General features: G+C 39.0%; 1 protein-coding gene across 3 annotated transcripts; it reads right to left on the reverse strand.

Annotated features, from left to right (window-relative positions):
* Positions 1–4,406: 4,406 nt before the first annotated feature.
* On the reverse strand, positions 4,407–12,184 carry scml4 (Scm polycomb group protein like 4). 3 transcript variants are annotated; one of them, XM_061052307.1, is made up of 6 exons: positions 12,004–12,184; positions 10,865–11,070; positions 9,746–9,875; positions 7,462–7,671; positions 6,763–6,908; positions 4,407–6,281 (listed from the first exon to the last, which is right to left on the reverse strand). In XM_061052307.1, the coding sequence occupies exons 2-6, from the start codon at positions 11,063–11,065 to the stop codon at positions 6,156–6,158; spliced, it is 813 nt and encodes a 270-aa protein (XP_060908290.1). In that variant the 5' UTR covers positions 11,066–11,070; positions 12,004–12,184; the 3' UTR covers positions 4,407–6,155. The 3 variants fall into 3 exon arrangements, with proteins under 3 accessions (XP_060908290.1, XP_060908288.1, XP_060908289.1); XM_061052305.1 differs by having other exon boundaries at positions 7,462–7,674; positions 12,004–12,181; XM_061052306.1 differs by lacking the exon at positions 12,004–12,184 and adding an exon at positions 11,675–11,781 and having other exon boundaries at positions 7,462–7,674.
* Between the last annotated feature and the right edge of the window lie 3,979 nt (positions 12,185–16,163).

Genomic DNA, 16,163 nt, shown 5'->3' on the forward strand with positions numbered 1-16,163 from the left:
TCATAACGCTGCTATGCAAGTAGTCTCACAGAGCCGCTAGCATAGCTGAAGGCACTTTGTATTTTTTTCTAAATGCAGCATAACTAGCAGAGGTCTTTTATTATTCCTCTGCTTTGCCTATATTTGACACTGTCGATCTAGTCCTCTTTTCCCTTTTTGGCTCTTCTTCTCTCCTCCCTCCTTCCTCCCTCCCTGCTTTGCAGTCACCCTATAGCCTGAGGGCACAAGCAGAAAGCCAGTCAGGAAGCTTATTAAACATGACACTCTCTGAGCACACTCAATATAGGCGAAGGACATAGGCTCTGAGGTCTACATGCCAATTAGGAAAATCTGATCAATCGCTGCAGTCAAAGTCTCCCTCTCTTTCTCTGTCTCCCTCCTATGTGTTTTTGCTTTTCTTGTACATTATCTCCTCTTGTCACCATCCCTCTTTTGTCTATCCAAAATACTTCTCAGCTACACGCAGCAGCACTGCCGTAGCACACAATCACACACAGCTTGTTACAAAACAAACAGTCACACACCACAATCGAGCAAGCTATTCATCACAATTTAGCCACGGTGTTAGACATTGAGCGACAATAACACCCGCTCCAGATTCCCAGCCGAAACACAAACAGCTACACACTTCTCCTCCCATGACACTCATTTTCCCCTCCATTTGTCAACACTCTCCTTCGCACTTTTTAATTCCTGCTAAGCTCTCTGTCATCTCTCGTTTTCTTTCTTAAAACTAGGCTATGCTATTCAAGTGAACTTAAACAGCAAGTCAATGAAACTGAAAATGTTATAGAACATGAAATCCAAGTATAATGTAACTAGATTATATAGGAGATAAGTGATATTAAGCTCTCTTGATTTGTGCTTTTATAGATAGTCTGTGTACGATGATGATGATGATGATGATGATGATGATGATGATGATGATGGTAATACACAACTGCACTCCTACCTTTAAGACATCTTCCTCCTGGGACTGGCTACTGGGACAGCTTGCAGCCAGTCCATTCTCAGCGGCTGTAAAGGTCTCAGGGATGGGTCCTTCAACTTGGCTGCTCTTGGACTCCAGTAGTGTCACCTAGTCTAGGCGTTGTTTATTACACTGTTAACAAATGCCAGGCGGCTTAAATTGGGTGTCATAGGTAAAGTTTGTTAACCCTGCACTAGATATTTCTAACTTGCTTGCTTAGCCCAAATTCATAACAATGCTGTCTCGAATTGTTCGCCTGTTCTGACTGCTGCTGCTTATTTTGTTCATTGGGGAGCTATGACCTATCCCCCTGAACGGTAGTCTGTTAGATAATCTGTGGGTGCAGAAGGAAGTTCTCCTTGTTGTCACCAGAGCTGCTGGAAGATTCTTGGCCTTACATCTTTGAAACACCAGTTAGTCAAGGGAATTATATCAATGGTCCCAATAACAATGCTCGCGCAGTATCATTTTATCGCTTTCATTTTTACGTTTTAAGCGCCACTTTCTCCAAACACAAATCATTGGACATTACGCGCAAACTGGCAATGACGTCACACCCTACTTTCACCAATTAGGTTACCCCTGATGGTAATTCAACAGGTGTTTTGTCGAGAAATGCATCCACACCGAAAATGACATGCAATTGCAGAATCAGAAGCCCCTGAAGTCCCAAAAAGTAACAAAAAAATCTTGTGTGACAAGCTAATGTTTTGATATGTGTGCATGTATTTTACTGAATTATTCATCGTAATTGTAGGCTACTGAACTGCAGGCTATAATTCCCACGATCATCTTACATGATGTGCGGTATAAAAGATTATTTTATACCACCGAGCACTATGCAATGTGGAGAAAGGATCAACCCTTTAGTCTGTCTGTCCTAATACATAACAACAAAAAAGGGGGAATAAAAGGAGAGTCGGATCCCATAAATCACTTAAAAGAGCCGATACATAGAGCCGGCTCCTTCGCAACCGACACATCATTAATTCAGGCCCAGAAAAAAAGTCATAAAGGGAGTTTGCACACAGGGAGCAGACACTCAAACTGTTATAAATCGAGAAATTACATGTAATATCTTCTGTTGAACTGGATACATATTCATGCCAACTGTCCTTACAGTGTGCACTTTACGTTAAGTGCCTGAATTAGATTTCATACATAACCTGATTAAACATCAACACTAAGAGTTATAGCCTACTAATTTTTTTCAATTGTCTCCTTTCAATTTAGGTAGCCGACTGTAAAATCTATTTAAATGTACTCAATCTTTTTATCACTTGCACACCAGTGTAAGAGTGTCTTCACTTCTGTATCTAATATTTAGACAGGGGAATTTTACTTTCCTGTGAGAGCTACAGCTCTGAAAAGACGTTTCGTATTTGTCTGGCATCATAAAGTCCCCTGATACCTCTTGAACCCTCTTTCCACCTTATTTCTCATCAAGCCGCTGAAGGAGTGCTGCAGGGAAAGGGGCTTCTTCAGGCCTTGTCAAAAGCTTGTTGAGAGGTGGTAATAGGCTAGACTGGCAAAGATGAAAAAGACAGATCTGCTCTCAAGATCTAATTTCAGAGCAGACTAGGACGCTGTAGGCAAAAACTTGAGTTGTTTGCATAAAGTCTTGAAGTGCAATAGCACCACCTATGGACTAATGTGTAGACCCAAATGAGCTATTACTCATCACATTATCTATGAACATGTCAAACAAAATAACCAAACCATACAAGTAAAAAAAAAAAACGTTCTATTATTAAGCCTAAAGGTTAATACTTGTTATTGTAAACAGAATTTTGACCACATAATCAAAAGCATGTCAGTCTTCATCAAAACATGAAAACATGGCAAATAAAAGCTGGACTTAAAAACCCTCCATTAAGATACTTTTTCTCAGACTAGCAATTTTTTGGGGAAGATGATACATCAGAGTCGCATGATTAACACCTCAAATGAAATATTCTGTTCTCTTTTTTGAATATTTCCCTTCAGTACACATGCCTGGTAATGGTGTCGTTAAATATTTTCTTCATAAAAAATACTATAAATCCTCTTTCATCTTCGATTAAACAATCACTTCGCTTTGCAAAGAGCATGACTAAGGTGTGATTCTCAATATCATCCAGCAGATGGAGCCACAAGTAAGAGCAAAAGTTAGAGCAAGCACTCAGAATGAGATTTTCAAAATAAAACTGATATAATTATATATATATTATGTTAACTTTCACCTAGAGTAAGGACTATTTGCAACAAGTTTTTACAATGAACTGGTCAGAAACACAAGTTCAAGCATGGTTTGTAATGGTTTAGGAGCAGAAAAGAAGGGCACTATGGTTATTTGTTTGAAACTGCTTTGTCAAATTCAACATCACTGTTGAGACACCTAACTTGTGTGTGAATAATAAATATTTAAGCAGTATGTAGAGGGAAATGCACATGACAAGAGCCACATAACCTCATTCCATGAAAGCTATATCCTCTTTGGGTGAGACTGGCTTCCCAAACACACTGAAACTTCACAATAAGGTAAGGTAGGTAGATGAAAAACTAAATAATTTATTTGTTCAGACACAGCACAGATAGAAACGTAGACATGCTAACATCTGATACAGCATAATTCAAGATAACATTGAAGTGGTTCTCAAAATTCAGAGGACAAGAGGTGTGACTAAAGATCCCATTGAAAATCAAGTTCAGAGTGACTTTTTTTTTTTTTAAAAGGGTGTGGTGGTATCATGTGGGTAGTTCATTAGTCAGGTGGGACAGCTTTCAGTCTCTTCACAGTCCACTGACGTGCCCAGGATCCAGGTTCCTGCAGCTTCACAAAGCAGACCAGACAGACACCCCCAAACCTGGAAAATAAAGAATTAAACACGTGTTAAATAGATCTGGTTAAATAGCGCAATTATAAACGTGATCTTAAAACTAAGCAACATTGAAACAAAGGAGTGTCTGAATATTTAAGACGTGTAGTGAGATAGCTTTCACGTCACCATTCACGCCAGATCTAGCTTCTTCTGAGTTTCTGATAGTTTGTCCTGCAGGCGTTTCTTCCTCCAATCCAGAAACTTCCTCCTCATTCTGTTCGCCTGCCACCCTGCCACGAACCCGGCAGCAAACGAAACCACGACGGCGACCTGTAATGTCCTCTCCGAAACCTCAGCCATGTTCACCTCTGGCAGACAGATGCACACATTTGTGTAAGCCGCATGAATATCTCTGACGGAATGTTCATACGGGAAGTGAATCCCTTCTACTCGCGCGATACTACAGCAGAGGCAATCTCGCGCCCTTTCAAAATAAAGTCCTGTAACCCCTTTTGAGTTCATACCACACCTATGGTTCATGCAACGTTAATACATCTTGCCTGGTGTTAAAATAAATAAATGTGTTTTAGCACTACTAAATGTCTATTAAAAAAAAAAAAAAAAGGGGGGGGGGGGACTTTTTGAACAATAAGCTTTATTTCATCTGGAAAAGTCGTTTTGAAAATAATATAAAAAAGAAATACAATGGCAATAGGGAGTCAACATTAATTAAATATGGCTCAAACTGGTAATAAAAAATTTGAGTTTAGAGAAATGGCTCGTGTGCAACACAATTGCTTCACTTCAATTCAAGTTTAAATCACAAAGTTAGCAGATTGAAAAAGCAAAATTGAACAGTAATGTTACGTTTTGCTGTGGCTCGTAGCTCATCGGGGCAAAAAGATAGTTTTGTACTTTACAGACTTCATACATACGCATACAAGCTGTACTTGCATAAGTCTGTGGCACACTTACTTACGCAAAATGTTAGCAAAACAAATAGAACAAAGCAATAAATAAGTACTTTACACGTTTTTTTTAAAGCATTACATGTGATCGATCATCAATGAGTTCACAGGTTGTTATTTTTTATGACATACTTGTATTGAGTAGTTGCAAAAAAAAAAAAAACATTATTAATGCCCAAGATAATTTACTTAATAGTTTGTCAATTTCTACTGTCTGAAAATGAAATACCACAATATATCATTATGCAGGCATAACACATTTCAGGCATTTGTATTTGAAATGACTGTAGAGAGATATTGCATGTGAAGAATGTAAAATGTAAATGTACTTGGAAGCAATAGTGATAAAGTTAAGAAGGATATGTAATGGTTCAGTTTTGTGTTTATAGTAGCAGTAATGGTTTCAAAAAGCACCAAGTTGTTTGAGTTGGCGACCTGCTGCTTTTTCTCACACTGCTTTGCAACCCCAAGTCAAACAAGCACCTCACTCTGTACCATGTAAAGTGGCCTGCTACTTAATTATTTTTACATGATGTACAAAGAATGAGAACACAGTGAAAAACCCTGGTACCTGTCTGTGTCTCCTGTCCTTCCTGTCTTTTTGACTGCATGCACCTCGGATTTGTGTAGCACCATATGGCTTAAATGTTGTTTTGCAGTGGTTCACGGTAAATGTTTTCCCATTAGAAAATACCTTTGTTCCACTGTTCGTGAGTGGGATAAACACTTGTCGTTTCCACCAGAGTTTATCATACTGACATAAGGACTTTATACAAAATAGAATGGATCAAAAGAAAAATACTCCTCATTATGGAGTTCCCACTTAATGAAATTGTTTTTTCCCCTCCCAATTTGGATTTACTCAAGATGCATTCACATTAGCTTCAGCTCAAAGTTAGAAGATTCCAATAATTATTGTAGAGTTTGTGTCTAGGAGTTATGTATGTGTCAACATAATCATCAGTAAACTTACTCAGAAAACAATAATTTAAGAACTAGAGCAGCATTATGTATTAACCCATATCTTAAATATGATATTGAGTAAAAGCACCTGTAAGTTTCTGCCCCCTATAGATCTTCAGAGGTCTCTATAGGCTGTGCATGATTTAGATCTGCACAAATTCATGTTAGTAAGATTTACTGAGCTGTGTGCAGACTGCAGAGATGAAATAAACAAAGGTCAAGTGACAAAATACTACTATTTACAACTAAAGCCTGTCAGATACCCAGTGAAGCATGGCAGATGGGTGTACAGTCCACATGTCCAAATTGACAAAAAAAAATGCACTGCAGATGCAGTAAAAGCTGGTGAGTGTGTATTCAGGATCCATAGGCATTCATGAAGTATTGCTGATTGTTGAGAAAGTTTGGTAGAATCTGCATTGGGGCAGTTTGTAGAGGAAGGTGATCAGAAAATCACAACCGATTCTGTTTGAGCCTGTCGATGTGGTAACACAGTTTAAGAGCAGGTCCCAGCTTCAGTCCAAGATATTTCATCATCATCTCACTTTTCAGCAAGAGCAGAGCGTCACCGTCTATCTCCTGAAACACAGCACAGAGCCATGGGAGTAAATATACAATTTAACAGATTTTACACTTAATTAATACAAATAATGAATGTATAGATTAAGAAAATTCAGTTATTAGTTTAATTCTAACTAAATCATCCACCATACTATAATAATGATCAAATATGTGAGTACAAACATTATGGAACAATACATTACAAAAATTAAAATTGAAAACAGACAAAAACAAGAACATGAGTAAAGCTAAAATAGTGGAAAAGCAACACGTTTTATTATAAAACAATTCATTGTATCCTATCCTACCTCTGGCTTAGTGGTTATTGGTAAATGAACTTGAGCTTTTATAGCTCTTTTCTAGTCTTCTGACTACTCAAAGTGCTTTTACTCCGCAGGTCGCACCACTGTATAATGAATAAAAGTTAAATTCCACTACGTTCTGTATTACAGTAGCTGTCAGTGGCCATGGACTCAAAAGCATGGCAGTCTGGACTCACATGCTTCCTGAAAGCCTCAGCATGGGGTCCCAGGGCTTGGGGGTCAGCATCTTTGATGAACCAAACAACCTCCTCGACACCCCACCTGGACGGGTCCTTACCAGCAGCATGCTTGCACTGTCCACTGTCAGGCATTGGACTGTAAGCTGACAATGGGAGAGGAGATGGTAAAATACTGAACTGAATGGGATTAAAAACAAGCCAACAAACAAATAAACAAAACAGGAACGGTCTACAAGTTTTACCTGGCATAACGTTCATTTCATGACAGGTATGTTAAACTTAAATGAACAGTACAATATTTTGAAGAATGTATTCATTTGTTTTCCTTCTGAGGTTTGGATGGGAGGATCAATTTTCTCATACTTTAGTTTCCTGTCCTTAAATATGAAGCTGCAGCAAGGAAATAGTGGGCTTATATATCAGCATACAGACAGGATATGGGAAGATATCGATAGCCTAGCAGCTAGCTCAACAACAAGAAAAAAAAGGTTTGAACCACTTCCAAAATAAACACATCACTAAATTATGTGTAATCTGTTTATCACAAATATCAACACATTTCCTCACCAGTAAGTAGTTGCTACTTAGTTAGTGGTTAATGGGGATCCAAATTAATTAATTAATTAGATTGGTCTTAACATAAATATATATATATATATATATTCTAATAGCAATGATTGGACATCTAATTCTCACCATTCCTGTTCCCATCCGTGAAGCTTCCAGGGCTGGATGCTTGTCTACACACACCTATTGGGGCAGAACAACTGCTGCCACGATAAGCATAAGAGTGTTTTTGTGGGTACTGGGATGCCATGAGGTTGAAGGCAGAGTCACTGGGATCCACAGCGTAGCGCTTCGAGTCCACTGGTGGGTCACATAAGTAGTCATCAGGCATTGGAGTCTCTGCTGGAGAGGGAACAACAGGAAGTGACGTCACTCAAGCCAAGCTCATTTAGAAAATGCTGTAATTAAGGGTGCAACAGGGAAATGTTTTTCTTATTCAAGTTGGTTCTTGTTTGTGAATATAATATATTTATATACTATATTTAAAAGATTACTTCCCCATTAGCCTCAGCTCCACTATCTTTATTTCTAATTTAAAAACATGCTTAAGTACTAAATAAAGATGGAGCAATACATGTTAGGCTATAGGCTATACATGCTAAACATAATAATGTAAGGATCATACTTTTGACTAAGTTGACTAAGGTGTTAGCATTTAGCTGAAAGCACTTCTGTGCTTTTACAAAACCTCGAATGAAGCTCAAGAATTACAGCGTAAAAAAAAACATTGGATAATTTGAATGTATTAATGCTGGACTGTCTTTGTTGGTGGCAATGGCTTTCTTATTAGCAACCATGCTAACAAAGACAGTTAACATGGCTTTAGGCATTTAGGCATGTGATTCATTAAAGCTTCAAGAGCCAGATTTACTGTTTTAGATGTTACTTTAAACCAGCATCCATTGCGTCTGCTGACTTCTGCAGCCTTCACAATTGACATTACTTCTTAATAGTGAGTTAGACGTATGCACAGGTAAAAGCTCCTTTAGCTTTTCACTGTTTGGATATTAAACAGCAGAAAGGTAGACTATTATTCCTCCAAATCTGCTTCCTTTTTTGCCAAACACTTCTTAGCTTGACTTTTGAGGCCTATAGAGTGGCATGGATACAGGCAGGACAGATCTGCCGTCAAATTATGGTATGACCTGCTGAAGGTCTGCAGATGTAAATTAGCTTTAAGCTAACTCAACAATGTACCAAATGGCAACACTTATGTTTTATATTGTACATGGTCCCTTTACAAATAAAATAAAATGCTTAACATATTTATATTTTACAGAAAGCTGTTTTGTCAGTAATAAATATAAACACTATCTCTATAAAAATGGTGTGTGAGTATACTGTATATGTTGTGAAAAAAACTGTAATGTACATTGCTTTAACAGTATCTAAAACAATAACACAGACTGTTTTTGAAATTATTTCCCATTTTTCAAAGACATTATTTACAGTACATATGTGTATAGCACCACAGGGGGCACACTGGTTCGAAGTTATGTGAGTGTGTGTGTGTGTGTGTGTGTGTGTGTGTGTGTGTGTGTGTGTGTGTGTGTGTGTGTGCGCGCGCGCGCATGTGTATACACTGTCCTCCTTTTTGCTGGTCCTTGACAATTCCCATTCCCATCTCAAATACACAAAAGACCTTCTTTAAATATTTGCTCATTCAGAGCAGGACCGACCTCGAGGGAAATAAGACAGAAAAATATTGAACGCAAGACTACAAGGATGGCTGTATGAAACGTGTTTTCTTTTGTGAAAGAATTTAAAATGTCTGATTTTCTCCAGAGCCGAAGCGAGAAAGCAAAGCTCGATGAGTAGAATGAAACAGAATAAATAATGACATGTGTTTGGGATATATTTGAAGATGTGTATTTCTCATTTTAACATTTTTAAACATACACTGAAGACCCAAGCTGCTCGGGCTGTTTTTGATTCTACATGCAGACGAGTTTAGTGTTTTACAACTCAGTGCATTAGTCATCACAGAGAACAAGTTTTTTTTGTGTTTTTAGAGGAACAAAGAAGGAAGACAGCACACTAACACAAAATAATGCAAGTCCTAGTCAGAGCAAGATATAAAAGGGATTGAAAGATAAGATAGAAAACAAAAAAAGAGAAAGGGAGACCACATTTAAAATCCCTTAGGTCACACCAGCAAGTCAAGCTGTGAGTGTATAATAATTGTAAAAATTATAATATTAGGACCATCTCTCTCATATTGAAAGTCTCCACACCTCTACACTCAGACCCTCAGACCTGACATGACTGCTTACATCTCTTTCAACACATGCTTGTTATTACATATATTCTAATAAATCTAATAAATTATATGCTTCATAAACAAATACTAGATGAAAGTGCTTGTAAAACTGAAGAAGACTGTGTGTGTGTGTCTGTGTGTGGTGGGGGTCACCTGTCAGGACTTGTGGAGTGGCAGAGTGAGGGACGATAGCAGCATCCTGTGGGAGAGAGCACATCTCAGTCTCTGGTGTGCTGTTTGGAGGAGAGTTAGCCAGCGGGGACATCACCATCCTGGGCTTCAGCTATACACAAACACAAGAACAACACACATATAAACATACATAACAATTGGGTTTATGTGGTTAAAAACGAATAGCTTGTGTTACACCTCAGAAAAAAACAGTTAGATACTATTGCAGGAAAAAGATATATTGTTTGGCCACTGGCTGCTGTGGGAGCAAATAGAACAGACAAAGATAAAGCGGACATAATGTTGATGATTGCATTTAGATATATCCTGTCATCAACAGGATTGTCAGAAGGGTGAAACTGTAGACCTTTTATCATTAATAGTAGAGCCTCTACATATATATTATCACCTTACCAACAATATCAATGCCATTACCAGTAGTGTTATTGATGCAAATATCATTACCGACTGAATTCCAAGAATTGAAGTAGATATCAAGTACAACGAAAAAGTGATCAATAACAATGCAGCAGCAAAAGTTTTAGAAGTAGAGCTACCTCATTGTGGATGTTAAAGAAAAAGGAGGCTTTAAAACATTTCTTTGACCAAACAAATGCTTTTGACACTTTTGTTGAGGTACTTTTTGGAAAGTAATCTGGCATTAACACAACTGTGGTGGCCAAGCTTGGAGAATGCCGCACAGAGACTAAGTGGGCCTGTACCAAGATAAAATTCCTGAATTCCTAAATAATTCTAAACAAAAGTCCAGAAGATGAAGATAATTACTATGACAATGATGATTAAGCTGAGGGTCAAAAGAAAATATTCAAACCCTCTTTAGGGTCTAGCCTCCCGCCACACAACTGAACAGGTAAAATAAGGTCAAACAACACCCACTGCAAATTGCAGTAAATTATATCAAACTCACAAGGAGCAAAACAAATAATCAACAGAGGTAAAAAAAAAAAAAAATACACATTTTGGCTCCTACAACATTTGCTTACAGGACTTTACCAGGTGGCTTTAATATTAGGAAACACACTAAACATGAGCTCTTACAATGACGCTAACAAATATTAATACAAATATTTTGGGGCTGACCTTAAAGCCAGGTTTTCTGCCCCTCTTCTTTGGGACTTTCAGAGGGGACAACAGAGGCTCAACGTAGTGACTCTGGAACTCAAGCTTACGGATGGGAGGCCGCCCTCTCTTTCTGCCTGGCACCTTTCCCTGAGGCCCCACTATGAACTGTGGGCCGAGAGCGGGAGTCTGCATCTCTGATGTGGCAGACAAGGTACTCATGAGACCTGAGAGACACAGAGAGGCCTAGATATTAGATTCAAACAGGTAATGGTGGCTTGAAAACTGCACGTACCATGGCCACAAACTGACACACACATGCACACGCACATGCGCACGCACACGCGCACGCACACGCACACGCACACGCACACGCACACACACACACACACACACACACACACACACACACACAAAAAGACTATCAAAAACAGTATATTCATACCCTGAACTCCTCTTTAACCCCTCCCCCACTCCAACTGCAAAGATTGCAATAAATATCATTACAGCACAGAGAGATAGACAAAGCCACACACACACACACACACACACACACATACATACACACACACACACACACACACACACACACATACATACACACACACAGGCACAGGAAGTGAAAGCACAGAACATATACGAACAACACCCACATCCTCAAACAATGAATCCCGTGTGCATTCACTCACACACACATCACATAAACACACTCACATCAGTGCTTTCAAGTGCTATGAGTACAATTGATTCACTCTGCTATGACTTTAACAATACACACCTCCCTCTCAATCAATCCCACCATCTTTTCATTCATGCAACACAATCGCTTACCTTACATGCTCTTTCAATACGAAGTAAAGTTGCTCAGTGCTGATTCACTGTGCTTTTACACAGGCATGTGTTCTTCTTATTACCTTTTATATATATCCTATGAGTATTTATTCATTTCAGCTTATGTTTAGCTAATATTATACAGAAACAGCAATTGACTGTAACTAAATGAACATCTTCCTCTTGTGATGGCAAAGTATAGGTCAAAAACAGGAACACAGACACAGACAGGGCACATGAATATGCATCATCCTCTTCCTCTTAGTCCAAATCCCATCTAAAATAAGCCTCAAAATTTGCACAAAATTGTCATTCTGAGCATAGCCTACCATGCACACAGCCGTCTGGTGATCTCTGCCTGTGTGATGCTTCTGCTCCAGCAGCAGGTTTCTGACTATTCCCCTGATGGATCTCCAACAGTCTGCCTCCACTGTTTTCTGCTGCCGCTACACACTGTCAAGACACCGGCAACTCTGTGTGTGTGAGAGTGTGTGTGTGTCTCTCTCTTCCTCAATATCCATCCTCCGAAACAACCCTCCCCCTCCCCCTTCTACCCTAACCCCTTTCCTCTGTGTCCCCTTTCAGTCGTCATGGCAACATGCCTCTAACATCCCGCGGCAGCCGGCAGACGTGCTGAGCTCAAAACAATGTCTGTGTGTTAGAGTGTGTGTGTCTGTGTGTGTGTGTGTGGGGCTGTGTGTGGCTGTGTGGGACTGTAATGTAATTACAGTTGCCGCAGCGCAGGGTTTTTCTTTTCTGTCTTCAAAAAAGGCTTATGGCGGACGACAAGGGATTCAAGCTGTGCAGTGTTTTTGTGCCACAAGCGTTCGGGGTTACAAACTGTAATCTGTACTATAAATAATTTCTGAAGAAATTCACATTTCTGTAATGGAACCCCAAGCCAAAAAAAAAACAACCAAAACCCCAATTGAATTACACATTTTTATTGAAAGAGTAATTGAATTACTATTAAAATGTTTTAACTTGTTTTATACAGGATGGCTTTCAGGTAGAGAGATTGATTTTTCTGTAAACATCAAAAGCCTCCAGCAGAATCCCTTCAGGATTATGCTTCAGCTTTTGTTTGTGATGAAACATCATACTGCAGCTAAAGCTTACTGCTTTCCTTTTATTTATAGACTCCCCCGGCCCTCACATCAGCTCATGTATGCTGCTTTGTTTTATCTATAATACAAAATCTACACATAGAAAGAATAAAGCCACCCAACAGCAAAGGTGTGCTTGATTTACCTTCTGAGGTGCAGGTATTAAAAGGGGAAAAAAAACATGCTCTGGGTCTCTTTTTTTCTCTTCTTTGCTTTAAGTACAGCTCAGGTTTTTCCCTTTCACCGACACATATCAATTAGTTACACTCTGGTTGGTCAAAGAAGCCACATTGGTGGGTTTAAATGCTCAATCAAAATCAGGTTAACCTCTCACAGGGGGAATCAAATGCTGGTGTGGCCTCGCTTGTCCGCACAACAGCCCCTGGCGTGTAAGGGGATTTGTCAAGAGCCTGCTGTAAAGCACTAACTCACAAGCTGTTTTTACACCGAATGTGACAGGACAGACAAATCGCACTGTTTCATTACCTGAAGCCCATACATGAGAAAAAAAGAAAACAGCAATAAACAGCAAGGTTAGGACAATAATGGGTGAGGGTTAGTGCTTGCCCATGCTCACACATTTCATCTGCACTGTCTGTGATGTTAGGAGGCCTGTATGTGTGGAAGAAAGGGACTATAAATCATAAAAGTAATTACATTGTGAGATTATTCCTGATGTCCCTCCTCAATCAGTCCTGTCCCATTACACTGCATCACATTACAGACACAGACAGACTGAGAGAGTAGATAATCATCTCTTACTTGGTTAAAAGATAAAAATGAATATGAGGGAGGGAGGAGCCCATTAAAAACCCCTGACGATATGAGACAACACCATTTTTGGAGGCGGGGGAGGAAGATTTAAACCACTGCCCCGCACCCCATCGCAATACATTTGGGACTAAAGCCTAATTTGTTTATGGCTAATTAAGCAATTATGTGATCAGCGAACCCCCACGCCCAAATTTGTATTTCGACTAAAGATAATGTCCCCTTTTGGAGGAGGGCTTTTGAAAAGCTGTTGGAGCTCACAGCTATGGCTGCAGTGATGCTGCAATGATCAGCAATGATTAGCATAACTTAATCACCAGCTTCAGGGAATGGAGATTTGTATCTGTTTTCACTTATGCGGAGGAGAAACTGCAATGAAGCGAGATATGCAAATGTCTCTGAAAACTGCACACCTTCACCTACAAATACACACACACACACACACTAAAACACTGTGAAACACAAGCACACACACCAAAGTGCATACATAAAATGATGCATTTTAATTTAAATGCCCTTGCCAGGTGTTGAAGAAGATGATGTGTAAATGTGTGTGTGTGTGTGTGTGTGTGTGTGTGTGTGATTTTAATCAATGCAACAGTGCAACCTACCCCCTGAATTTATTTACAGGCAGGGCGTCTCCATAGTAACAGACAGTGAAATCGGATCCTGTGCCAGAGTCATGTGATAGGGTGTGAATAAATAAATGCATAAACAACAATAAGTGTATTAAATATGCACCCAACACACACATCTGTACACAGATTTGCAATGCCACACACAGACAAACACACACACACACACACATAAAAACCTTGCCCTTCCTTATCACCGCTGAGCTATCTAATAACACGACACACTCCAGAAGATGAGCAGATTAAAAACATGTGTCTTTTCATTAGTTATTAGTCTGATAGTGAGGTATTCTTGAATGCCTTACTTTGCCTCTTACTTTGATCATAGATGTCAGGTGCACCATTTCTCTGTCTCCGCCCCAACTCTGCCTCCAAATCAACCAGTTGCCAATAGCCCCGCCCTCAATCGGCACGGTGATCTAAACGCAGACGAAGGCGCACACCCTTGCTGAGGACACCTGGTAACCAGGAAACAGGCAGACAGGAGGGAGAGGTAGGGCACTGAATAAGGTGGGAGCCAGGGTTAAAATCCCACCCTCCTCGCAGTCTCATGTCCTCACAGCCCGCCAAGGTAAGGAGAGATACATATCACTAGAGAGAAAAAAAAAAGTGGTCGATGGATTAAACAAACACAAAACTTTCATCAGACTGGGGTTTGTGTTCTGTGTGTAAGCAGAGTCAAAATGTGAACTTATTTTAACATACTTGAAATGAAAGTTCCTAAACTTTGATTAGTGTTGTGTGCATCTTTTCTCTTTTCTGATGTGGCCCTGAAAGTATGAAGAAATGAGAATCTCTACGAGCGAAATATCACAATTATAGGGAAATATATGAATGCACATTCCTAATACAGTTAGGGCAAACTTACAGATAGTTAACGTTTGTTTGCAATAATAACAATAAAATTAAATATCTCTGAATATCTGCAATATATGCAAAGAGAAAGCAGCCTGCTATTACGACTATGTATGAACTGTTATTTTCCCTGGTCATATTTTAAATTGACTAACTTGGTATTAAAACCCAAATAACAGACCTTGGATGATCCTGCAGATATGACAGAAGGCATTGCATTCTTTCTGATAATTTATCAGTTAAAAACCAGAAAGGCTAGTTACACACCACCACCTGCACTTTACGTGTGTTTGTTGAAGCCCAAAGCATTTTTTCCTGTTTGAAAGGGTCAACAGTTAACTGTAGTATTCAAATTCAACCCAATGCAGACAGAAGGTATATAGTATAGGCCTATATAGACCTATTGTGAGTATTGTCGCCAGAAACGGAGGTCAGACTGTGCATTAAATATTTAAATATGGCATTTATTAATGCCATATTGAACAAAGTTTATTTCTTCTTGAAAATGGATAGGCTATTGGCTACAATGGGTCTATTATTGTCAATTGGAAACGTAGCCTACAAGTCTACAAGTTCATGATATTAAGAGGCAACATTTGGCTTCTTTATAGCCTATACAGCCCATCCTATTTTACAAGATAAAAGGTGGCTTTATAATGACCTTGGTGTAGATATAAGACAACTACATTAGAAAGAGTCTGCAATAATTTAAAATGAATGTCTTCTATAGGATTAATCTTTTTTTTATTATTTAAGTTCGTTTTCGTGCATAAATATACCTGTCTCGTTCGGGTCGATTCAGCAGGAGGAATGCACTCACACACCAAGCCGGTGCATGTGGGGCGCCGATTGTAAAGTTGCGCACACTACAAATAACAACAACATTTCTCCACATTTAACCCTAAAAAAAATCACTTTTTATTCACATTTAGAGAAATACTTGTGAACTTTGTCATATTTACTTTTGTGAATAAAAATGTAAGATAATTTCATTGGCAAATATAAATGTTAAATATTATATCTAAATGTTGAATGTTTTATCTAAATGTTAAATGTTATATATAAATGTTAAAAATACATGTCCTGCTTCTAAATATTTAGCTACGTTTCTAAACATGTGAC

The sequence above is a fragment of the Labrus mixtus genome, chromosome 12 (assembly GCF_963584025.1).
Source record: "Labrus mixtus chromosome 12, fLabMix1.1, whole genome shotgun sequence".
Lineage (NCBI taxonomy): Eukaryota > Metazoa > Chordata > Actinopteri > Labriformes > Labridae > Labrus > Labrus mixtus.